The 26178-nt window shown below is 39.5% G+C and overlaps 1 protein-coding gene across 7 annotated transcripts in view; it reads left to right on the top strand.

The window, feature by feature from the left end:
* ATRX (ATRX chromatin remodeler) overlaps positions 1–26178 on the top strand; it is an 81609-nt gene that overhangs the window by 7501 nt on the left and 47930 nt on the right. For 4 of the 7 annotated variants that reach the window (XR_003993108.1, XM_030497232.1, XM_030497231.1 and 1 more), the window contains exons 2-10: positions 3507–3619; positions 6869–6924; positions 8756–8808; positions 10286–10410; positions 11665–11784; positions 15785–15894; positions 18030–18097; positions 19231–22151; positions 24239–24317. Coding sequence is in view for 6 of the 7 variants with exons in the window: in XM_030497232.1 (XP_030353092.1) it covers positions 3507–3619; positions 6869–6924; positions 8756–8808; positions 10286–10410; positions 11665–11784; positions 15785–15894; positions 18030–18097; positions 19231–22151; positions 24239–24317 (3645 nt within the window). In the remaining variant the exon portion in view is untranslated. Of the gene's footprint in view, positions 1–3506; positions 3620–6868; positions 6925–8755; positions 8809–10285; positions 10411–11664; positions 11785–15784; positions 15895–18029; positions 18098–19230; positions 22152–24238; positions 24318–26178 lie in introns of those variants that run through there. The other 3 variants (XM_030497233.1, XM_030497234.1, XM_030497236.1) reach the window with 3 other exon arrangements.

Below are 26178 nucleotides of genomic sequence, written 5' to 3'. Positions count from 1 at the left end.
CGCTTCCTCCCACCTTTCCTGTTCCCTGGGCTCCACTCCCAGTTTTCTCCACTTCTTCCCCTGAGTGGCACAGGGGGACACGGAACGGGGTTTGTGGTCAGTGTTGTCTGTGGTGCTCCTTCCTCCTCAGGGCAGGACTCCTCACGCTTTCCCCCTGCTCCAGCATGGGGTCCCAGCCACAGGACACAGTCCTTCAGGAACTTCTCCAACGTGAGTCCTTCCCACAGGCTGCAGTTATTCATGAACTGCTCCAGCATGGGTCCCTTCCATGGGGCCACAGGTCCTGCCAGGAGCCTGCTCCAGTGTGGGCTTCCCATGAGGTCACAGCCTCCTTTGGGCATCCCCCTACTCTGGTGTGGGGTCCTCCCTGGGCTGCAGGGGGATATGTGCTCCACCGTGGTCTGCACCGCGAGCTGCAGACCATGGAACCTCTGCTCTGGCACCTGCGTCACCTCCTTTCCTCTTTCTGCACTGACCGTGGGGTTTCTGTAGAGTTTCTCTCACACGTTCTCCCTCCTCTCTCCCGGCTGCTGTTGGGTAGCAGGTTTTTTTTCCCCTTCTTAAATACATTATCCTAGAGGTGCTGCCACTGTCACTGATGGGCTCAGCCATGGCCAGTGGTGGATCCATCTTGGAGTTAGCTGGCATTGGCTCTGTCAGATGTGGAGGAAGCTTCTGGCAGCTTCTCACAGAAGCCACCCCTGTAGCTCCTCCACTATCAAAACCTCACCACGCAAACCCAGTACAGGTAAGCATATACAAGGGGACAGCAGTCAACAGCCAGAGGGAATTAAGTGTGTTGTGTCTAGATTAGGACACCACCTGTCCCTTCATTTCCCTCTTCTATTGATTTATAGACTCATTTGGCCTAGTACGAGGTTTGTCTAATGCGTGTGTATATATATTTATCCTAGTAAGGGCCGAGCATTTACTGTTGAAGATAACAGCCCTTGCTCTGAATTTAAGTAAGAAGTGGTGTTCTTACGAGATAGTTTCCCAAGGTCACAAATCAGGTTCATGGCCAAACCAATAATAGTAGGCCACCTTGCCTTTCATTCCTGTTTTAATTAGGCTAAACAGTGTTGAAATAGCTCTAGACTGAGGGTGAAGTCATTTGCTCAGAACATGCAAGCCCCAAACCACTAGTAAATAGTGTAGGGAGGGTTGCAGTGTGGTGGAGGGAGGCTGTTTCCTTCACTTACTGCCTCTGAGTTTTTAGGCTCCTGTGCTTTTTAAGAAAATACATGTTTTGTGGGTTCTGATCAATTTAATAGTGGATGGGTCTGTTAATATACTAAAAAGAATACGGATTTTGCAGTAAAAGCTTTAAAAAAGATGATAGAGAAGATATTCTCAACTACAGATGCATGACACAAAATCACTTTTGTATAAAAAACCAGGTAAAGCTTTGCCCTAAATCAAAATCTCTTTGTGGTGAAGTATAGTAACGCCTTTACTTACATTTGACCTGGTATTCCTTAATGCAGGCTGACGGTACAAAATGCTGAGTAATGGAGAGGAAAAGCAAGTTGAGGAGACTTTTTACCATTAGTTTGTGTATTATTTTTGGTTGTTGTTTGTCAGCACAAACATTTTGTTCTGAAAATGATAATTTCAGGCTCGTTAGGGTAAGAGTTAATAAATGGTAGTAGATAATGTTGCAAGTGTTGGTCACAAAGACACACGCATACTATTCTGAGTCTGGTTTGTATTGAGAACATTAATACTATAACTCATCTGTAGTTCCCGTTTTCTAACATGCTGTTACCAAACCAAGTTATTTATAAACTAAATGAGCAGAATTCCACATGTGGGAGGTTTTTTTGTTTTGTTTTTTGTTGTCTTGTTAGTACCAAAACTGAACTTTCTTGTGGCCTTTCTTAGTGCGCGTTAGTTCTTCCAACCATCTGGAATGGATATAAAATCTCTTTATGTACTTTTACTATCAGATCATTCTGAACAGTTCTTTAATTTTTTGTAACTTAATGTGAATAAATGGTCATTAAATCTCCTAAAGGAGAGCACACAATCTGTTAAAACTCAAGTATGCCATTATCATCTTTTGTAATGTTTTCCGAGTATGCCCTCCATCCGTGACAGAAAGGGAAGCCCACGTTCAGGCACTGGCAGTTGTGTAGCAGCATGAGTCCAGCAATTAGAGGGAAGGACTTTCAGACAGATTGAGAGAAGAATTTTAAGATACACTTGAGAGTAAAGCAGGTTTTGTTACGCTCTCCTTCCAAGTTGCTCAGGTGATTGATGGTACATATGTGGTCTCAAAAGAAAAGCGTCCTTTACTCATGCAGAAAATCTTTCCATTACAAAGTGCTGTTTTCTTTTATTTGGACTACTTCAAGAGATTTAAAAAAAATACAGATTCTGATTTTAATGGATGTTTTATGCTGCTTTATATATGGTTATTTTCACTGGTTTCAATCACATTTGCATTAATGTGATGGTGCCTTTTCACTCACCGCTCGAGAGAGCGCTCACCTCCATGTCCTTCTGATAACACAAGTGGGGTCTTTTTTTAGCAATAAAAGTTAAGTAAGAAGTCTTACTAAATTGATGTGTTCAGAGTAGATGGTAAAGGTGAGTGGATTGAGCTGATAAATACTGAAAAGTTACTACAACCCGTAAAACAGGGACGGAAAATCTAACTCCTCCTTGCTATCAGGAGACATATTGAAAGTAGTGGGGAGATGTGAAGTGCAAAGGATGGGAGGCTGTGTCCTTTAGCTGAGTTAGCTTATGGAGGGGGTGGTGTAGCTGAGCAGTTTGGAAACCCGTGTCTCCCAGCAGATGAGGTGTGGTGACTCAGATGTATTGGCTGGCAGATTTGAGAGGCTGGATGGTGTCCAGGAGAGAAGTGGTGACAAACAGCTGAGAGGGGTAACTTTGGGTGCAGGGGGTCCAACAGGGTGAGTGCCCTTGGCTCGGTCAGGGTGCTTGCAGCTAGGAAAAGGCACTTGTCTCAGGAATTGTGGAAGCTTTAGGAAAAGCTGAAATAACGCAAAATGAGAGGGAATAACATAGTTTATGGAGTGATACAGCTCTTTAACAAAAGCATAGGATAAAGGTGTTGCCTTTTTACTGTAATGACTATATATACGACACTAACAGTTCCTGGTGTCTAAAACTGCCTGGTGAGAATTCCCAGGATAATATTTGTTATTATGAATGCTCATACAAACAGATCAAGAAATGATCTGATCCTACATGGTTCGGTTTTTGACAAAATTAATGCGGGATGCACAGTGTATATATACATGGCTGATTTAATAGAAGCTTTACATAAGCATGTAGATCTGTTGCACTCTATGGACCTGTTTGTTTCTAAGGTGGTTATTACTAGATATTCTCTTGCAGAAAGAAATATTTAAGGAATAAGTGAGTTTCTTTTGTAGGTGTGTATTAATTGAGATTAAATTAAGTTTCTTTTAATCTTGCTAAATTAGCATGAGATATACAGGTAGTAACTTCAAGTTTTACTTGTGTTTTCACAGTGAAAGCAAGTTGAATACGTTAGTGCAGAAACTTCATGACTTCTTGGCTCACTCATCAGAAGAATCTGAGGACGCAAACTCTCCTCCAGCGTTATCTAAAACCAAAACCATAGGTAAAATGACATTTCATGGTTTTCTTTTCAATGTAGATATGATTCTGAAGTCAAATAACTTTGTGGTGTTATTTCACTAGATCGCACTGCTCTGGGGCGGTTATGCAAAGGCTTAATGTAATTTAAGTGGTGATATCTTAACAAATGTACAATAGGCCTTTGATATAATATTTCTTTCAGATCTGAATCTTTTTCTAAGCGTTGAAAGAAGCTAATCTTTCTGGTAATTCACCTTCAGTGGAGCATGAGATGGCAAACATGCATGTATTTGCTGTGCTAAGGGTTCCATGTTGAGTTTTCCTCAATCTCTAAGTGCAGTATCTCAGTTTTTCTGCTGCAAAAACCTACAAGGACTTCTGCAGTCCTGGTAGGTCTGAAGAATCTGCAGAAGTCCTTGTAATTGTGGAAGAAGTTCTGGAGATGATGGTTTCATAATTATTTGAAAAGGGTTTCGACATGTCATCTGGAAACATTTGGAAACAAAACAATACTACTGAAAAACCTTGAGTCCTGTGCAAGGGCAGATTTGGTGTTGGAAATTTTTACTTGCAAGTTAGAAATTTAAACACTTCCTTTTGATTACAGGCATAAAAAGTGAAATTATTTCATAACAGCACTGAATAAAATCTGTTTCCAAATTTAACTGGGTTAAATCTGTTTCCCAGTTAAACTGGGACTGGATACAGGTGCAGAGCCTTTCAATCTACTGTTTAATGAGCTAAAAGTTGCACTGAAGTGATAGAGTACAGGAGAATGAGAATGCTTTGGCTGCGTGCGTGAGTTTTGACTGAATTATTTGAATTACTCAGTGAATTACTGAGTGAATTTTGAACTCCTGTTGTCCCGAGTGATAAATTTACACAGGTTTTCTGGGGTGCAGTTGTTATCTTTAGTGTTTTGTCTTGAGAGAGAGTCTGCTGCCATGTGGTGCCAACCTCCTTGTGTCAGCATCAAACTGAACTGTTAGTATAGGAAAAAGACATTAATTCCTGTGGTACTTCAGCAGCACAAGAAACTGAACTGTGATGTAGGTGCACCCCAGAGCGGAATTTTGCTGTGGAACATGCTGGGAAAAAGAAATCTTTTCCCTTTATCCTGTGTAGTTATTAAGTAGTTTGGCTCCTTCCCTTAAAATACAGATTTACTTTCAAACAGGAGTACACTTAGTAATCAGTAGCAGGCATGTTTCAGTGTTGGTTTTGAGGTCTCAGATTTTATTTCTTAAAAAGGAACGTGTTAAAAAGTCAAAAATGAAACACTTCAGTATTAGGAAATGCCAGAATTAACCCTGCAAATTTACTTCCCCTCCCAATTTCCTGTGCATAAAGATAGTGCCTTTAGCAACTGTGCTATGTTTTTTTTAATCCACATGATGTTCATTCAGTGTAGAAGTGATACATGTGATTGGGGCAAATCAGGTTTATATAGTAGTGGATCTCATTTCGTTCTAGCATTTGGAGGATATGTGAGCTACCAGATAGAGTGTTGTGAGGAGGGAGATGATGATGAAGGTGGTCAAGTGTGGCTCAGGAGAGCTGGGACACGTCCCTGCCACACACACAGGTCGATTAAAATATGAAGCAGTTGCTTGCTGAGCACTTCCATCTTGTGCACTGCTGTGGAGCTGAGCTGTACCATAATGCTGTGTGCAAGGAATGATGAGTAAAGTGAAACTGCACCAGAAACTTCCATTCTGGCTTTTCTTAATTCTCGGGTACTTGATTTTACAGCTTTAGTAATATTTCTTTGCCCTTTCTGAGCAACCCGGTATAGTGGAAGGTGTCCCTGCCCATGGCAGGGGGGTTGGAACTAGATGATCTTTAAGGTACCTTCCAACCCAAACCATTGTATTATTCTATGCTTCTGCTTTCAAATTGGGTGTCTCCCTCCTCCACATTGCATGTGTGCCAGCAGGAAGGTCACTGGGGAGCAGGAAGTCAGTCTCTCCTACGCTGTGTGTCAAGTGACCAGCGCCTGCCCTGGAGCAGCAGTGACAGGGGAGCTCCTGCTCTCTAAAGCCATGAAATGGATGGAGCATGTGAGCTGGGTCAGCACTAGGAGCTGGGAGGGGATGCAGCATCCTCAGCCCTTCTGCAGGGATGGAGCATCCACAGCCTGCTCACACGTAGAAGCTTGGCAGTGGAACATGTTCAGTTGCTTTTGGAGGTAGTGCACATGCAGTCTGGTTAGGAGGCTGAATGCAGAGTTGACAGAGATTGTAGCTGCCAGCATCGAAGATATCTCTGCCAAGCATATACAGATTGGCATTTTCCATGGATTTATCACTTGGACAAAATTGGTTAAGAGTAGAAGGTGGGCAGCATCGATTCTCCAGAAGCAGTGTCACCCTTCTTCCAAATTTCAGGCACTTTCCTCAGAATAGGGGAATGCCTGTAAATATTCCAGAGGAGAAACTTCAGGTACTTAAAAGGCCCCAAAAATTTGTTTCCATTTTCTACTCCCCCTACCTTAGCTTCACATGCTTAAGTGGCTGGATAATTTTGGCTGAAATATACCCAAACAGTTCAGCCCAGGTCAATACCCAGCACCAGATTTTCTAATCAAAGTGATTTAGTTCTTTTTAAGTGTAAAAGAAAATGGTTTGGTTTTCCTGGAACTGAAGTGTAAGAATCATCTAGTAAATTGCAGTGCTTATATTAAAGATACGTATCCTGTGATTATACTACCACTTTACTTGCATGTTTCCCAGTAGTGCATCCATTAGAATACTGCTATTACTAAGCCATTTGAGGAGCTTTGTACAAGTATCACTGAATCACTGAACTTAAAACCATTACCTGGACTGCAGATGGAACAGTTATAGGTAACATGTCTTTAGGTTTTACATTCCACAGTGCTCAAAATGGAGAAATGGGAGTTCTGTATCATACCCTGCATCAAATGGGATTTTTCTGTGTGGTTCCATGATCCCAGATTTAATATTGTGGCTTTAATGTTAAGATGTGTAAGAGAAAATACTTAAAGCAACTTCTTAAAGGTGAAAAGAAATGCACTAACTCTGTTATTTCTGCAGATACAGTTGCACTTTCATTTCTTCAGTATTTCTTCACCAATGGAAAAGTTTCTTTTAGCATATTAGCAACTGAGTTGAAAGTTAAGACTCTGTTTTGTTGTCAACAGTGTGTCTTTATTCCTGGTGGTGAAACATAAGCAATGCTGTGAGGTACAGCATGAAGAACTTGTAGTATTTCTTGCATTTCAGTGGATTCCTTTAATTTCTCTCCATAGGTAAAAGTAGAGAACCTAAAAGTAGCCCAGCATCAATGGAGAACAACAGAGAAGAGGTAGGAATAAAAATGCTTTTGGATTTTAGTTGCATGAATGGTGCAGAATGGCTGGCATAGGAAGTGCTCAGTTGATTTTGTTGCTTGTTCAATAAATACTTAAAGAACTATGCAGGAGATGTCGTCCTGTCTGCTGAAGTTGTGGATGCTCCATCCCTGGCGGTGTTCAAGGCCAGGTTGGACAGAGCCTTGGGCAACATGGTTTAGTGTGAGGTGTCCCTGCCCATGGCAGGGGGGTTGGAACTATATGATCTTAAGGTCCTTTCCAGCCCAAACCATTCTATGACTAGAAACATTAGCTGTAAAATGTTGTAAAGTAAATCTAAAATCAGATTTTAAAGTTTGAATGATTCTCACTTTGATTTAGGCATATGCAGGCAAGGCTCTTCCCTCCCCCCTTCATTTCTAACTTATCGAAATACATGAATTTAGTTGGACAACTTCATTTTCTTTCTGATGCACAATAATTCCTGCAAAAAATGTCTCTATCACGATTCAGAGAGTTGGGGTTTGCTCACCTGAGGTATGCAATTGCTCTTCTGTTATGAAACGCCAATTGTTATGAGTGATTTGGGTCACATATCTTGCAAAGTGAGTTTTTCTTTTTAAAGAGATTTGGTTAATACTCTTTTTTTCTGTTTTTTGGCTTATGTGCAAACAGGCTCTTGCTTATTTTTGGTTTAAAAGAACTGGTCTCTACCTCGTATTTATACTTACACCCTGTTAATCAAGTAACAGGAGGTATTTAGTTGTTCTTTTAGGCAAATATGCTTCTTTTTTTATAAAGACAAAGCAAATTTCTTCTATATGGTGTTCTATACATTAAAGACATTTTTCATATGGTATTTCTTATTAATATCTACTCTCTTGTTGGAAACATTCTGAATGATAGTGTGTTAACGTGTAGAGAAAGCACGAGTGCCAGTGTCCTGCCTTAGTTTGCCTTTATTGCAGTAAATTCAGGTATTTATTTGGTGCTCCTCAAACCTAGTTCTATATTTGCAGAAACCTCTGAAAAATCAGTTTGCCTGTCAAGACAGCAGCCCCTTCTGGCATATGAGCCAGGTCACACGTGTCTGCATTCTGCTGGCAGTTCTTCGGGGCACACTAGTGATAGCTCCCGAGTGCAGCCTTCAAGAGCCCTTTGTGTCTACATGTCAGAAAACATGATGCTTTCTTCACATAGTGTGAAAACCAGTCTTAGACCTGCATAAGCTGCCGCAGCACTAAGTGCTGTGAGGAATCCTGGTGAATTGTAAAGAAGTGAAAATGCAATGTGGGGGCAGGTGTGAGTAAGGCCGTTCTTCCATGTGCTAATCATACATTGCAGTGAAGGTACAGAGCACAGGAGGTCCCAGAACTGCTCAGGATTAGGACCGACCAGTGATCATGAGCTGTTCTCAGTTCCTTCTCCAGAACACTGAGAGAACTTTCAGCAGGTAAAGCAAGTTGAGGATTGCAAGGAGAGAAGTTCCTCGATTTCATGAAGATTCGGGGCTTGAGATACATGCAGTGTTTCTCTCTGAATGTCTCAACTTATAACAGTGCCCTCTCTGAATTTCTTGTAAGATACATACATAGGGAGGTTAGTGAGCATTAGTGACTTGGTGTTTAGTTACACCTGGTTTTTAAACTCCAGAGATTTAGTTGAACTGAACTGGCATGACTGTTGAAATTGTGTGTCACATTTACTAATGCTTTTCCTGCCTTTGTTGTTGTAAAAGTGATGGATGGTGGCTTCTGAGATGTGTTCTGGTTAATGTAAGAAACCAGTTTTGTTGACAGGTCACTTGGTCACAAGTGTGCTTTTACATTTTTTCCTTGTTTTTAGGGCAGTAGTTCTTCAGAAAGAACCAAATCCTTGGGATCATCACGTTCAAAAAGGTTGGTTTGGAAAATAATTACTTCTTGGCATGTGTAGCTATAGAAAAGTCCATGCCCTGTGCCAGGTACTTTTAATATAGACCAATATAAATCCATTAAGGTAGCAGAGTGCTGGTAAAACAAATGCCTCATAGTGCACGTAAAATTCAAATCATCTTTCAGGGTCAAGATCACAAAACCTGATTTTTATTAACAAAGACAACAAGATTATCCTGTATCTTCACGACAGAGATGTTTGTACAATTGTTCCTTCACTCTTGCAATTTCTATACAGGGTTCTTCCAAAAATGTAAATTAGGTCATAGAGAAAAAAGGCTTTTTCTGTACCTCACTGTTGGGAGACTGTAGAATAGGAATGTGCTCTGAAGTTGTCCTGTGCAGAACCTGCCATTTGTTGTCTTTCTGCTTAATCCCTTCTTGTTCTTTGATTTTACAAAAGTATGGAGTTCACTGTTTACCAACTGGTTTGCACCTACAGGAGGCAAATTATGTGTGACCTGAGTAACAGCAGACTCATTGTAGTAGAACTCCACTGGAATTAAATAATATTCTTCATTCTCCCTTTTCTGTTTGTGTTGATTCCATATTTGCAAGTGTGGTTCTGTATTTGCCTTTAATTTCTCTCTCGTCTTCAGAATCCAGTGTCCTGCTGAACTCTTTTTCATTTATATGATTCTGTATCGTTTTTGCAGTCTTGTTTGGCCTTTTTTTTTTGCTTCCTGTCTATCACTAAAGATATTTCCACTCGTACATTTATCATAGTGTGCCTGAGACTGACAAAACCAGTATCCTGCAGTAGTTCATGTAGTACCTTCAGACCACTGAAAATTATGCTCCACATAGTTTTTAGTTTCTTCTTTTTTCCTTCCCTCCCTGCCCTGACATTGTAAATTCATTCATTTTAATGGATTCCTTCTCAATTATGTTTGTGTGAAATTCTGGCAACGGGTCCTTTTATTTAACACTCAACTTTCTCATTTCTTTGTGCATTTCTTTCATTTCGTTGCAAGCATCTTTTCTGCCAAGCTGCTTATTGTCATTTGCTAATATCCGTGTGTTCTCTTTGTGCTGCTGTTAAACTTGGAATGATGTATAACATTTCTGAGCAGACATTTCGCTTGTATTTCCTTTCAGCTTTTTCCCTAGAGGCGTGACTTCCCTGCATTCCTTCTTAAAAACACAGCAAACCTTCATTTTATGAACAGTATAGTACAGCAAGCCTGTGAAACAAAAGTATTTTGTTAGTATATCATTTTATGGCACATAGGAGGGGAGAGTTCCTGTTCCTAACAAGAAAATGAGCCTACAACTTATTACAATAACTCAGAGCATCCCACCTCATAATGTCTTAAATGAACTTAAAAAGAACATAGGTTTCCCCAGTTAGGATGGTGTTTTGCTTGCAAAGCTCCAGGCTTATCTGCATTGCAATATGTCATATTTGTCATGGTGTGGGGTTTTTTTTCTGTCTATGCAGGAAACCTACAGTTGTAACAAAATATGTTGGATCAGATGATGAACAAATCTTAGATGAAACTGTAAATGAAGATATTTCAAATGAAAACTCAGAAAACGATGTTGATATGCAAAGCTTGCCTAAAGGTAGTTCATGTCTGTCTTTGTTTCTGAATTCAGCAAATTAGCCAAGATGATGATGCAGCACAATTAACTAGAATGCACGTGGATTAGTAAAATGCCTGTCTTGGGTTCCGTATCTTTTATATAGAAACATAGATGCTGCTGCACAAACACACACAGATCCCCTGTGCACATAGCTGTCCAAGAGGAAACCAAGCACCTTTAGTTTTGAAGCCAGCATGCTTCAGGCTGTGCGTACACCAGGATGTGCTGGTGGCTTTATTTCAGATGCCTACTGACATCCGTATAAAAGCGGTGTGAAAAGGGGAAGTAATTTATTTCAGTTCTTTTGTACAAGTCTCAAACTCTGTCACTCACAAATCTTATTTGACTGTTATTAACAATTAGATCAACAAAAGCAAAACTAAATTGGGGGGAAATGTCATTATTTGATCTATTTTTAAGCACCCTTTTAAAGCAGGTAATGCTATAAGCCTACATCCCACTCTTCTTAACTACAGTGTGAGTTTGATTAATCTCTTCCATTTCTTACCTATGAATGTTACAGGAAAGCTTGGAGGGACCACTGCTGTTTACTGCATGAGTAGCAGTATTTAAAGCAGTCACTTTAAAATTATCTTCCCAGAATGTTAGGTTATGTCCAGTGTCCTCACAACAGAAGTATTAAATCTGAGCTCTTAAGTAGGAAAGATGGTTTTTCATTCACATAAGTTTGATTAGTACTTGTCTCTGTTTAAAAACAAAAGGGGATTTCTGGATTTTATTAAAGACAAAACAGGTTTTATTCTATTGCTTTTTTTAAGATGATGGAAACTGGATAGAAGATGAAAAGAGAGAGAGAGCTGTAGTTACTCTTAAGGCTTCTGATAGATATAAGTGACCTAACCAAAGTCCTTTATTTGTAGCACTGCACTGCAAATTCCTGTACTACACACACCAGCAGTGTGACAATCTTGTTCTACATGACCACATCAGGGCAGAGAGAGCAGGATTTGCTCCTCACAGCCAGTTCAGTCTTTGGCTTCTGTCTTACAACTGCAAAACCGATGTAGATTGAAGTGTGTGGTGGTTTGGTGTTGGTTTACTTATTTATTTTGAATTTCTTTGTGCTGTGAACATCTGTGCATTCAAAACTTGGGAGTTTTAGTCAACAGATTGCACTTCTTTAAAGTACTATGTTGACTTTTATTTAAACAGGACTTTTGCACTTCATTTGGATGTGTAATGGTTTCCAATTTCTAAATGAAATCATTCTAGGTACAGTGGTTGTACAGCCTGAGCCAGTGCTGAATGAAGACAAAGATGATTTTAAAGGGCCTGAATTTAGAAGCAGAAATACCGTTAAAATGAAACCTGAAGCTCCCAAAAAGCGTGGAGGTAAATACAACTTAAAACATTTATTTAAACGTGTTTCAATTGTTGCTTATGACCACATTTGGTACATCTAAAAATCATTCATATTTCTAATCAATTATCCTAAAAATACCTCCACTCTTCTGGCTTTTTGTTCAGTAAAGATTCTAGCTGGCTGCAGTTAGCCTCCATTGCTGCCCCTGCAATGCAGCAGTGGAAGCTAAGATTAGTTCTCATTAAACTTCATCTTTTCAGTAGCTATAGGATGCATCATTAGGTGCTCCATATGGCCCCTTCTTGCTTTGTATTCAGAGCAGTTGCTTGGTTGCCATCAGGTATTACAGGTATTCTTTTTTTTTTGTTTTCCAGGAATTATATTGGAACACTGTTAGTACATTCAGGAACATTCACTGACTCACCAAGAAAGCAACCATATTTGAGCAGGGTTTAGGCATGCTATCAATCAGTGAGCTAACAATTCAAAGACTTTTTTCTTCTTGTGTTCATATTGAGGGAAATTGTGTGGCCCTTCTAAGGATTATCTTTGAGAAGCTGCTGTTCCATAGCTGCTGCTAAAACTGAGGAGAAATTAGGTAAATTATAGGGACAACACAAATTAATAGATCATTTATTTTGCAAAATGTAAAGGAGAGGGAGGATTATATATAAAGTAGCCTATAACAAGGCAGATACTTCCTTTAATACTACTACCAGTATCTGAGTTTACACATCTCCAGCAGTCCCCAGGATATTCAAACAGCTCAGGTACACACTATGTATTCTCCCCATTGTATCATTTGAGGTACTTGCTCTCTTTTCAAGTCTTACTATAATTTAGTAAGTGCTGTTTCTCCATCTGTGGTTGAAGAGGAGTAAAATGTGACTGTGTGGAAATGTGCTCGTGCATACATATGGGCTCATGTGTGATTTTAATCACATTTTGAGCACTGATGTTTTTTATTAGTTATTAATCTTTAAAGTGAGATGTGTTCTCTTCATGCCAGATATCCTAAGCAGCATATAGGAGTGCTTTTTCCGTTTGAGTTTATAGCAATATTAGAAGAGGTCCAACAAACATCTTCAGGAGTGTAGTGTTAAAAGGATAGGACCTGCTTGAGCTTTGTGGCCTGTGTCTGCATCCCCAGGACACTTCGTATGACCTGCCCTTCCAGCTCTTTTTCTCCATCCCTAGAGAATTTTCAGGCCTTCCTCTGTGTATGTGGATTGGTTACTCACATACTGGTGCCTGACGTAAAGTGTTGATTTTGAAAGGGACATCAAGAGTTTGTTTAAGCCATACCTTTATCCAGGGTAAGCTCAGCTGTATCTGTGTCACTACTGATAATCTTTGGCTTGATTTTTAAAGCTGTTCCAGTCCATGTGTTAAGCTCCTGTCAACATTAAGGGAAATGAGATAGGTACTGCCTGCTCCTGTGTTGTCCCTATTTCCAAACCAGAAAGGGTAGCCAGGCAGGGGACACGACTGCAGTCTACCTCAAGAGCAGCTGGATTAGGAATGTGTCAAACCACTTTTACTTGGCGACATGCACGGCAGAAGTAGCGCAGATCCCTTTACATTTGTGTGCAGCAAGTCTGGTTACATGAAATGGCACTTACCTTTCTCTTGCTGTTAGAACGAGGTGCCAAGCCTGTGCACAGGGTTAAGCACTACTGCTTTAAGCAGGTAAGCATGTAGTCCCAGCTACTTGAGATCCCAAATTCTATGCACAGTGCAAGTAAATAAATAATAGAATAAAAAATGCCAGCCTGTCTTCTTCTTTGTGGAGTGCATCTCTGCATTTTTACTAGGAGTTACATGTCCTGTTCATACTAGAGATAGTAGTAAGAACTCTTGACTTTCTAGCATCCAGATGCTCTTATCCAAGACTGGAAGAGGCATTGTGACACTCCTTATATTCAAGGTTTGTGTCTGCAGGATGGGTATGGTTGTATTTTTGTTAATGAACTTGTAGTTAGGAATGTTTTTTGAGTAAGTGTTTTCACAGTATTAGTAGTTGTTCGATTTCTTTTGGCTCACCATCGTTTGTAGTAGTAGCATGGTTTACAAAAGGTTGCCTCATGAATTATCCTCTCATTTTTTTTCCTGGTGCCAACTTCCAGATTTTAGGAAGGAGGCAGCAGTACTTCCCCTTAAAGTTGTAGAGAAGGGAATGTGCTTGGGACTTGGCAGTGAACAGCTTGTTCTCCATCAGTTGGCTGTTACCCTCGGACCCTTACAGCCATTTAAGGACTGTGATGTTTGACAGAGCCTGGGTAGGTTTCTGTGCTGCTTGGTGTTACTAGAATGTGATATTCTTTTCCAAGTAGTATGACAGGATGGATGTGTTTATTTCAGGTTTGACAGCAGTGTTTGAAACAGGCGTTTGAGCTGGTTTTGAGATTATGAGAGGTGCTTTGCAAGTCCACAAGCTCCGCAGTACATGCACTCATGCATGCATTGAATTTGGAAACAACAAATCTTGTATTCCAAATTTCAGACTGCTGTTTCCGCTGAATCGTAAGGGTGTATTAGTTGTTCTTACTGGCCTGTAACCTATTTGAGATGGTGCTTCAAAAGGAAATTGCTAGTAGTTCGTGTTCATAGAACCATAGAATAGTCAGGGTTGGAAAGAACCTTAAGATCATCTTGTTCCAACCCCCTGCCATGGGCAGGGACACCACACACTAAACCATGTCACCCAAGACTCTGTCCAGCCTGGCCTTGAGCACTGCCAGGGATGGAGCATTCACAGTTTCCTTGGGCAACCTGTTGCAGTGCCTCACCACCCTCACAGGGAAGAACTTCTTCCTTATATCTAACCTAAACTTCCTCTGTTTAAGTTTAAACCCAAGTTTAAGTCTTGTGTCTTGAGTTCATTCAGTTCTGTCACATTGTGGTGTTAGTGCTTGATTCTAACTCTGGTAGTGATAATTTGAAAAACATAAAATACATATATATAGTCTGTACTCAGGCTGTAGGCATTCAGTGAAGCATTTGAGTTCATTTCTTTACACTGCTTACTGACCAGGAAAGCAAAGGACAAGTCACAGTTAAGTGATCTCAGCTCGAACCTGTATCTGCTTGATTCCAAAGTAAGTTTTTGCAAGTGTATGAACTAAGCATATGAGTTTTCACACGTGATCTTCCTCTTTCTTGAAAGCATCACTACTACTGAAAGCAAAATGGTCTCATAGTGTTGATGAGTCAGTTTAACAGCCTGGCATGTAGCAAGCTTCCCAACCTCAAGTTCACCATCTTTCAAAGCCAGTTGTGGGATTGACATTAAAGGAAAGCTTTCTTGACCAAATGTAGATAGAGGAGCACAGTAGTACACAAAGTGTGGGAGCAATCAGGAAGATGGCTAAAGTCTAGTTTCAGAAAACCCCAAACAAACAGAAACAACCCCAAACAAACAGAAACAACCCCAACAAACAGAAACAACCCCAACAAGCAGAAACAACCCCAGACAAACAGAAACAACCCCAACAAACAGAAACAACCCACCATCAAGAAGGGAACAAAAAGTGGGAAAAAGATTTTTTTCAGGCACTACTATAAGAATTCCATGCATTTTCTGTAATGGTTTCCCATCTTTTTCTTTGAGAAACTAAAACTGTATGTGAAAGAAATACCATAACACAAACATGAATTCCAATGGCATTTCATGAATAAAGATTAAATGAGGAAGGTTGTACAGAATATCAGGGCTGCTTTGATAGAGTTTTAGTGATGACTCTTCTTTAAGTGTGTTCTCACAAGGTGACCAGTTCATCCAAATTAAATCTCCCAAAGGAAAAAAGTTGCGTCTTGGCCCCAAGTGGAGTGTAGAAATTAGAGGAAAATTCTTTCAGTCTTTAAATGGTGAGTGGTTACAGAAAGAGTTCTGTAATGCTGAGTGGTGAAGAAAAGGCATATGAAAAACCTGACAGGCCAAAACACTGTAAGAAAATGAAAAGGTTTTATAGAGATTTCTTTAAAAAATTAAAAACAAAATTAATATGTGGTTTATAATCCTCTCTATAGAGGAAGGACTACATGGAATTGTAAGCTGTACAGCTTGTGGCCAACAGGTGAACCATTTTCAAAAGGATTCAATCTATAGACATCCTACACTGAAAGTTCTTATTTGTAAGGTATGTGGTATACAGTTCTACAGTTTATTCCTGTTTGGTTTTGTTTGCAATGTCATATTAGCTGGCTTGGGTGGGATCTCTGTGGGAGTAGTTCTTGTTTATTAGCCAAAAACCTTTTTAGGTATTAACTGTTACAATTAAGGAAGCTAAAAGCAGAAACCATAAAGGCAAAGTACAGCTTACAAATTGATATTCCTACTTTTGTATACCCCAGTTCAACTGATTGTGGTTTCTTTGTGATTTATGTTTATATGTTTACAGCTTTAAGTCTATCATTTTAGTGTACTTTTTATGTTAAATGATCTATCTGAAATGTCTGCGTCCTCATAATGTATTGTAAGAGCAGATTCAATTCTGGATCTCTGGGTGAAGCATTCCATGTAAAACAACGTTGGAGTAAGAAGTGGAAAAGTAGCTTCCAAGCTACATCAGTTTCACCTGTGTGCAGCTCCTGGACCATTTTAATTCGTAGCAGCATGTGTAATGATGATCTAGTCCATAATCCCAAACCATCATCTCAGTCTTCAGCTACGTGGTTTCAGGGTGGCTTCAGTTCGGCCCTAAGTTGCAGTGGGAAGAGGTGGGGAACAGGAGAGGAAGGAGACATCCCTATCTCCTGTTGTGGAGACCTCTTAATGTTCAAAAAAAGATAGAGAGATCTCTCTTGCCTGTCTCTATAGTTGTAGAGATTCTGTATCTCTAAGGATACCTCTAAAGGTAGATCCAAATCTGTGTTACAACACTCATTTAGCATTCCCCTTCTGTTCCTTCCTGCTTCTCCCCCCAATTCACAATTGATGTTTCATATTCAGCTGACATGCTGTCTCAGGCGTGTCCATCTATTCTAATGTTCTGGCTTATTTCTTCTCTTCATTCTGGCTTATTTCTTTTATAAAATACACTTCAGAAAAATCAGCTCACAAGATGACTGTTTTCAGTGGAGTCCCAGCTCTTTTTCCTGGACTTGGAAATCCTTACCACGTACCTGCACGTGTTCTTGCGATGCATGCAAGTTACCTGGTTCATTTTGCAAGCTTATTTAGGGTGTTGATTTCAATAGCAGCTCTTGACTGTGAGCTTTGCTAGAGAATTATGTGTTGTATCCCATAAATTTTCTGTATCTTAATTGAATATGGCCTTATGTTAATGTGAGAGAGAGCAGTGGAGATCCCGAGCTGTGTACTCCATGTCTTCCATTGCTTTCTGTGCCTAGTTCTTCCCTTATTTTCCTCTTGCTTAGGTAAACAGGCCCAGACTTGAGAGGCTGTTCTCCTTTGACTATAACTGCTATGTCAAATGTCCAAACATCAACTTTTACTGGCCTTTTTTTGTTTGCTCTTGTTTATTTGCTTAGTTTCTTTGAACAGTTGTATAACTCTGCTCCGGATCAAGAGGCATCATCATTTTAAATTCAGGTGCTGAGGCCTCTTCTGGATACTGAATTCACTGGGTAAAAGGACAGAATTTAGCTAATAGCTTGTGTTAAACAGCTTGTCCCTGTTCAAATAGAGCTTCAAGTCTGGGAGAACATTCTTTACTAGTAACTGGAATTAAAAACCCCTAAACCTTAAATTTGGTTTAAAGAAGCCACTGCTGCAGTAGCTGAGTTGTGTGTATTTTCTTCTTACTATTACCATATTTTCAGTAAAAATGCTTAGTTTGTACCTGGAAATTGAAGCCTTGGATGTTAACATCAGAATAAATACTGAAGACCTTTTGATTTAAAGACTTATGGGATCAATTGCTAACGTAAGGAGCATACAGCTGAAAACTGTAATTCATGTAGGATTAGTTGTGTCAGGGAAGGTGTGATGTTGATTTACCTGGGAAATAGATGGAAAACCCCTTAGATTTCAAAAGAAACATTCAGTTGATGTTCTAAAACATGCAAATGTGCAGCCATCGAACAAAACCCTATATAATTCTTAAATAAACCTTGAGGCATCTAAATAAAAAGTCGTGGTTTAGGACCTGTTGTGTCTGTGGAAGGTGTTAGATTAGTACAAATGTACAAGGGTTAGACTGCTGAGCACCTTGCAGTTGCTGCTTTTAATGGCTTGCTTCTAAGACATGCTGAAAACATGCATTACTGAAATGTAATAAAAAGAGTCCTTGACATATCTCTTTCTTTACAGACTTGCTACAAATATTACATGAGCGATGACATTAGCCGTGATTCTGATGGAATGGATGAACAGTGTAGGTGAGTGTAGAGTGAGAATAAGAGTTTAATCAACAACTGTTTCTCTCCAGGAAATGCTCAATCAATCCCAGGGTTTTTGTCAATATTTTATTGCTGTTCTAGTGATTAACAGGAAAGCATTTAGAAAGAAACCCAATAGCAAATGCTTGTAAGACATCACATTTCTAACTAAATGGCATTGCCACCTTACAAATGCTTTCAAAGTGGGTATGACATTCTAAATCTTGTGGGCCACAGAAACTTAATTTTGCAAGATTTCCACTTTTGAAATACTGAAGTACTTCTCTGCCCTTATGTCCAGTATCTAAATGTGTGATCCAGTCAGCATTGAGCAGGCTATGATGCCTATGAGTGAGCTCATCAGCCACTTCTCAGGTCTTCATCAAAGACTATGTAAGCTAGACAGAGATCCAAAACCATTTATTTTCTCATGTGTGTCTGCAGCAGTAATACACCAGTTAAGGCTAGAAAGACTTAAGCTAGTTCATTTTGCTGTAAAAGAAATCACTCCTCTGTCCCCTCAACCTCCCCCAGTTCTCAGAAGAAACACTGAAAAGAAAATAAAATCTAATTGTATTTTTCTCTGATTTAAAAGTCGCTGCTGAAATTGCATTTGGGTATTACTGACCATCTCAACTTTGTGCAGTTAGTCTCAATCTTTAATTTCCTGACTTCTCAATTGAGTGCTTTCCCAGTCATGCTTTTAATAGTGTAGCGATAGGATAAGGGGAATGGGTTTAAACTTAAACGGGAAGTTCAGGTCGGATATAAGGAAGAAGTTCTTTCCTGTGAGGGTGCTGAGGCGCTGACACAGGTTGCCCAAAGAAGTGGTGAATGCTCCAACCCTGTTCAGTGTTCAAGGCCAGGTTGGACGGAGTTTTGGGCAACATGATCCAGTGTGAGGCATCCCTGCCCATGGCAGGGGGGTTGGAACTAGATGATCTTAAGGTCCTTTCCAACCCTAACTATTCTATGATTCTGTGATTCTATGTCTTCCATTGATGGATATCTGCTTATCACTTGAATTTTTAAAATGCAAGTCCTTTATGAAATAGTGAGAAATGTGTAAACTCAGATTTGTCACTTTGTTAGTACAGAGAGAAGACTCTCATGTCTCTTCTGTCTCGTTTCAGGTGGTGTGCTGAAGGTGGAAATCTGATTTGCTGTGACTTCTGCCATAACGCCTTCTGTAAAAAGTGCATTTTGCGCAACCTGGGTCGAAAGGAGCTATCGACTATACTGGATGAGAATAACCAGTGGCACTGTTATATTTGCCATCCAGAGCCTTTATTGGACTTGGTCACTGCATGTGACAGTGTCTTTGAAAATCTAGAACAGTTACTGCAACAAAACAAAAAAAAGATCAGAGTTGAAAGTGAAAAAAGTAAAATCTATGATCACACAGTCAAGTTTTCTCCAAAGAGAAATAACTCAAGTTGTAACGGGGAAGAAAAAAAAATAGATGATTCCTATTCGGGTTCACTAACGTATTCTTATAAAGCACTCCTGGTGCCAAAAGACTTGCTTAAGAAAACAAAAAAGCTGGTTGAAACGACAGCAAATCTCAATTCTAGCTTTGTAAACTTTTTGAAAAACGCTGCAGAAAATGTAGAAAAAAGCCCAGCTATGCAACTTTGTCAGCTAAAAGCTTTTAAATCTGTGTTGAATGACATGAAAAAAGCTCATCTGGCACTAAAAGAAGGTCTGAACCTGGAAATTCAAGCTTTGAATGTTAAACTCAAAGATAAAAATACCAAAGAGAAAAAACCTGATGTTAGATCAGAAAAAAACGAGGTGAAAAAAGATGAAGGAAAGGAACATGTGGCATTAAAAGAGGACGACGCTCTAAAGACACAGAAGAAAGTTGTATCAGAAGAGCCTGAGAGTGAGCCCATGGATCAAAGTGTTCCAGCAGTGGAACAAACGGATAACAAGCGTACTTCTGGTGAAGAGAAAAAGTCTGGCAGAAGCGAAGAACCTCAGTATGAACCTAATAGTACAGAGGCGTTAGACATGGATATAGTGTCCATTCCCTCATCTGTTCCTGAAGATATTTTTGAGACTCTGGAATCTGCTATGGAGATTCAGATTGCATCAGATGAGCAAGACAATGGAAATACAGGACCTGATCATGAGACTCTAAATTCAAATGCAAAATTGAACACTCCTGTGAAAGATACCAAAGGTGGTACCAAGTTAAAATCATCAGCTAAAGGAACAAAAGAATTGATTGTAAAATTGACTCCTGTTTCCATTTCAGAGTCTACAGTTAAAGCTGAAGATCAGGACAGCAATCTAGAAAAGGGAGGTAAGGATGCAGATGTAGTACCTAAAGCAGAAAACTGTGATTCTGTAAAGCAAAACCATAATGCTGGCAGTGAGCCTTCCACAGAGAATGAAACTGTCTCCCCTGTAGAGGAATCTGATCTCAGGAGATCACCACGTGTGAAGACCACACCGCTGAGGCGCCAAACAGACATCAGTCCTTTAACGTCAAACTCGGAAGAAGACAGCAATGACACGTGTAATGAAAAACGCAAGAGAAAATCATCAAAGCAACCAAGGGGGAAAAATGACAAAAGAAATTCCTCTGACAGTACTGCTGATGGTCCCAGGCCTAATAAACTTTCTAAATCCAAAAAGCCATATGCATCAGAGCACAGCTCGGACTCTGATGAGATGCCAGCTGTTCTTAAAGAAGTAGCTATGATGAGCCGCAGTTCTTCAGACATTGATAGCAATAGTGAAGCCCCAACGAATGATCAGAAGACGTCAAAATTTCTAAAGAATCAACCAGTGAAGGATGAAAACGGCAAACGAAAAAGAAAAAGTTCCAGCTCTGGGTCAGATTTGGATGCTAAAAGAGGCAAATCAGCAAAAAATCCTGCCGCTGCTAAAAAGAAACGACAGAACTATTCGGATTCTTCAAACTATGATTCTGAGTTAGAAAAAGAAATAAAAATCCTGAGTAAAATTGAGTCTGCAAAAAAAGCTAAGAAAAAATACTCCCGAAAAGAAGATAGTTACGATTCCTCTGAGGAAGAGCAGAGGAAAAAGGTAAATAGTAAGAGAAGGATAAATCTGAAGAAGCAGAGAGCTAAATCTTCTGAAGATGACGGTGCTGAAAAGTCTTCCCCAGAGAAGGAGATGAATCATTCTTCTAAAGATAAAAAACTTGGCAAGGGGTCAGCTGCTAAGGAAAGGACAAACAGAGACTTAAAAGAAAACGCTGCAAAGGGAAAGCATGATGAGTCTTCTGATGTTGAGAAGTCTTCAGTGGAGAAAGAGGAGAGTTCTAAAGGTGTGAAGCTAACTGAAGTTGAGAAGGGCAAGGATTTGAAAAAGAAAAAGGCACAAGAAGATTCGTCTTCAGAGAGCACTGAGAAATCTGTGAAGAAAGAGCACGATTCTGATTCTTCGAAAGACAGATTGAAGAATAAAAAGGAATCAGAAAGCAAAGTGAAGAAATCTGAAAAACTGAAAACAGAAAGTTACAAGAAAGAACAAGATGATTCCTCTTCCGATGTTGAAAAGTCATCTCCAGAGAAAGGAAGTTGCAATTCTTCTGAGAATGACAAAACGAAGAATAAGCCAGTGGTGAAAGATAAGAAAAGGAGGAATTTAAGAGAGAGAGTATCTAAGAGAGTGCAGCTTGATTTATCCTCTGATGCTGAGAAATCTCCCCTAAAAGAGGAGAGTTCCTCTGAAGATGTCGTGAGGAGGAAAACCCACGCTGAAACTAAAGAAAAGAAGAAAATCAGTCACAAAAAGAAAATTTCCAAGAAGGAACAGAATGACTCGTCCTCTTCTGATGAGGAGTCTTATGAAGACAATAAGAAAAAGATGAAAAGAGGGTCAATGAAAGAAAGTAAAAAGGGTAACTTAAAAAAGAAAGTGTCAAAAAAGGTGGTTGTCACTTCCTCTTCCTCGTCTGATAAGGAAGAAAATGATGAACAGAATTCAACAGGTGATGGAAGCAGCGATGAGCAGAAAATTATGCCAGTGACTGAAAACTTAATGTTGTCTGCTGGTACAGGATTTTGTCAGTCATCAGGTGTGCAAGAGCTGTTTATTTACATGTATTATTAATGTACTAATAGATGAAGTTTGTGAGATTTGGGTAAGAATGATCTAGAAGTGAAAATATTCATAAGTGGGTAATTCTGCATTTAAATGTTTGCAACCACTTAGGTTTTCTGGTACTGATTTGGAGGCACCCATTTCAATTTATGCAGCTTGTCACTCGTGGAAGAGAGGTTGTCGGTGTAAATGGAGAGGCTCGAGAAGCTGTAGCCTGTAATGCCAGCAGGTATTGCCTTGCAGCACAGCTTTTACAAGCCTGTTCCTCTCTGCTTGGCTGCCTGGGTGCTATTGAGCAGAAGATGGTTTTAAGCAGTAGGTATCTAGTGAGCTCCAATTTGTCAGCTCATAAGTTCATAGTAGTAATTCTTGCCAAGATAGAACTCCTTCATCAGTGCATTTTATCTTTAGAAAGTTAGAAAGAAATTCAGAACTGCTGAATTTGAACACTTGGTTTTAAAGGACTTAAAAAGGAAGGGTAGTTTTCACATTGCATGGACAGTACACATCTTTAGCAAATGAATTTTAAACTAGAAAAAAAAATGAAATCTATTTTCTGTTTTAATTACCAGGATAGATAAATTATTCCCTATTTGTTTGCTTCTAAGGGTGTTTCATAGAACTTTCTGCACGTTGGGAAGTAAGTTTCGTACTCTGCATACTATACAGCCCTGTAATGTTTGTTTTCTAAGGTCCCAAGTTTAATTGTGTCTCTGTGTGTGTGTAATACTGTGACCTCTGTGTCCAGAGGTCTCTGCCAACCTTAATTATTGTATGATTCTGTGAGAACCTGCCTTTGTTACATTATCTCAAAAGGAGGCAAACTTGCCCTTTCTCTTCAGTTTGCTTTTGGCTTAATAGGCGAATAAACGAAGAAGTCTTGCCTGTGTTTGAACAAGCTATGCAGGTTGATTGTTGAATAAGACTTAGAATCTGGTTCAACCAAGAGGATATTACTCTTTATCCAAGCTTAAGAGTGAGGGACTTTCTGTGATCACCCCTTACCACAGTCCTCTCAGTCATCTGGCTTGGTAATTCCAGGCATATGTTAAAACAACTTGGAGCAAGCCTCTCACAGCCTAGTTTTAGTCCTTTCCCTACAGGTAGAAGATAATCAATAGAGGTTAAGAATGAGGTGATCTCACGTCATTAGGATTTTGAGATCTCTTTTCCTAAGCTTAATTTTACTAATGAGCAGATTTGACTCACTGATATGTGAGTCAGAATCATGAGAGAAAAGAAAGGGGAAAGGCCTCAGAGTGTGCTAGAAATAATCTGAGTTCCTCTCAGTTCAGCCAGGGCAGCGCAGAGGAGCTTTAAGGCAGTTATTGTACTGTGCTGTTTTCTCTAAGGCGTGTCCCATGCTCTTGGTTTTGATGAGGTTTCCATACAAGACAATATCCACGTTATGCACCTGAGTTTTGATACTGGCAGTAAGGATAGCATGTGTAGTTTCCAAAACATAAGTCTTTACACATGCACAACAAATGCATATGCATCGTATTTGATACCCAGAAAGCAAAAATGGGCAAGAATTACTGTTCTTGAGTACTTCTTAATTAGCAGCAGAGTAGCTTGTAAGTTTGGTGAGTGATTCTGTAATGCATTTGTTTGGGCCTTTTCAATTTACCCAAGTTCAGTAGTGGAGCTCCTGACATGGAGCAGGATCTTCTTAGGAAACTTCATTTCTGACTCATAGGTGGAGTATTCAGTCTCTGTGTGTTTTGGTGTAAAAAAACCCCAATTTCATAGTATGTAATAAGGAGAGAAGTGCAAGTTGTGTGTAGTAGCCAAGCATAATGGGGACGAAAGTGCTGCTTGAAAAACTAGAGACTTTTAATAATACAATATTGTTTTAATAAAAATATATATATAAAATATGGGTTTATATGTCAAGGTAACTGGCTGCTTTGCTAGTAGAAAAGTGGTGGTATTACTAAGCTGGTTTTATATGGGAATTCTTGATGGAGACAGTCATTCATGTGCTGTGTTGTTTATTGCTGGTTTACATGTATTAAGTGTTCATGTCTTCTGTTTCTTTGTTTCCCCTTCCTCCCCCAGGAGATGAGGGAGAGACTAAATCAAGGGCTGTTCCAATGGAGGAGGAGGAAGATGATGATGATGACGATCCTGAGAATAGGTATGATACCATCCGTAAGGACTTAAAAAAGATTATAACACACCCTAGGCGTGGGCGCAAACCGGCGCAACGGAAGAGCAAGCAGGTTGTAAAAACCACGGCTGCCTGCCTTGTAAAGACTCGCTCACGGGCCTCCCGCAAGTTTGAACAAGGGGCCAGAAAACAGAGGCCAAAATCCAGAAATGCAAAGAAAGTATTTAGAAGTGTTAGCTAACACACCTGGCATAGGGTGTGTTATAAAAGCACTGCAGCACTGTCCGGTTTATGTTCCCATTGAAAGTGGCAAGGATTTCATTCAGGCAGGTAAAAACCTCCTTCTGATAAATGTGAATTTCAGCTAGTTACGTGGCTATAGAAGGTAAAAACTTGCATCTGTGCAATATGCAGTGCTAAAGATTTTCCGACTGAACTTGATTTTATCACTGTTACCTAATTTGCTTTCTTAATTGAAACACCTTTTCTCAATAAAGAGAAAACACAAATATAGGGCAAAACACGATTAGATATTTTCAGTTGTTCATGAAACTAAGTTTTAATCCACTAGAGAACACATTGAAGTGACTAATGTGAGAGTTAAGGCCCTGATTCTACAAGCACTGTGCATAGGCTCAACTGGTATCAGAGACTAATGATACATACACACATTTGAAGTCTTTGCATAGGCATTTTCAGAATTGTGGCTTATGTGTGCTTCAGTTTCAAGTTCAATAAAAATGAAGTACCATTGTAGCCATCAAAATTAGCCTGGTTAGAAAACGTAGACGCTTCGTTGCCTGATGAGTGAATGCACAACATGAAGTATTGCTCAATTCCGAGCTACACTTTCTTTTTTTGGAAGCTATTGTAGTTAGCTAAAGAGTTGTTCAGCAACTTTTTATACCGTATTTCAGAAACTGATTGATCTTTCTTGGCCATATTGCATGTGTGGGACCAGCTTCATAGCTTTGCACAGTTGCTGCTGGAGTCTTTTTCTGCTTCTGAGCCTTACTAGTTTAGAAGATGGAATCTTTGTTTCACAGAGTTGTATGTTTTGATCTGTAGTAAATTTTCAAAACACTGTTTTATATCCTTCACAGACCTCAGTTTGGCATCAAACCGTTGCTGCTGATGTAGTTCTTGCTTGGTTTCTGTCATCAAATTTAACCAAGTAATTCAGATTTTAAAGAAAGATGCTCTTTAGGGACTTCACAGCACAGGGTCATAAGCAGAACATGTAAACGTTGGTAATAGAAGATTCTGATTCTTTAATTTCAGTCCTGTTTTGATTTTTTTTCCTTCTTTTTTTCCTTTTTGTTTGTTTTTGAAGTGTTTCTGGTTGATAACTAAGCAAATACACTTGTCAAAGTTCAGTGTTTACTTTACAAATGTCACTGGCAGATCTTAAGTATTAATTTAAGAACTATATTGGGGAATGAATTAACCCAATTGATCAAATCACTACTATGAATTCGGGGTTTAAAAACCAGTTTCTGTACTTTGTTTTTAAGATGAATCTTTGTTGAAGTTTTTATTTAGGGAATACTTCGAATATATATTTATGAGATGGGGAGCTGTTTTGTCAATAAACAGTTTTGTCAACCTTCAGACATGTTAACTGGTAACTGCAGTCTGATTCTCAATTCGTCATGCGTTGTACTTGGCACCAAAATCAGGTACCTAAAATGTAAAAAGATCGCACAAATTTCAAGAAGTTCAAAGCTTGTTCTTCTGTTTACTCAACACAAAGTGTTTAAATAGTTTACCTACTATTCAGATAAGTTGCCTATTTTCTTCCAGGCCAAAGAGGGTACCTAGTACCTACCGGGTATTTGTAGTGTGGGAACTCTCATGTTTGCAAGTCTCTAGTTTAGATGTTCTGTTA

Source organism: Strigops habroptila, chromosome 9 (genome assembly GCF_004027225.2).
Source record: "Strigops habroptila isolate Jane chromosome 9, bStrHab1.2.pri, whole genome shotgun sequence".
NCBI classification, from domain to species: domain Eukaryota; kingdom Metazoa; phylum Chordata; class Aves; order Psittaciformes; family Psittacidae; genus Strigops; species Strigops habroptila.
Note: the sequence above shows the minus strand (reverse complement) of the source record. Positions and strands in the feature narration are given on the sequence as shown.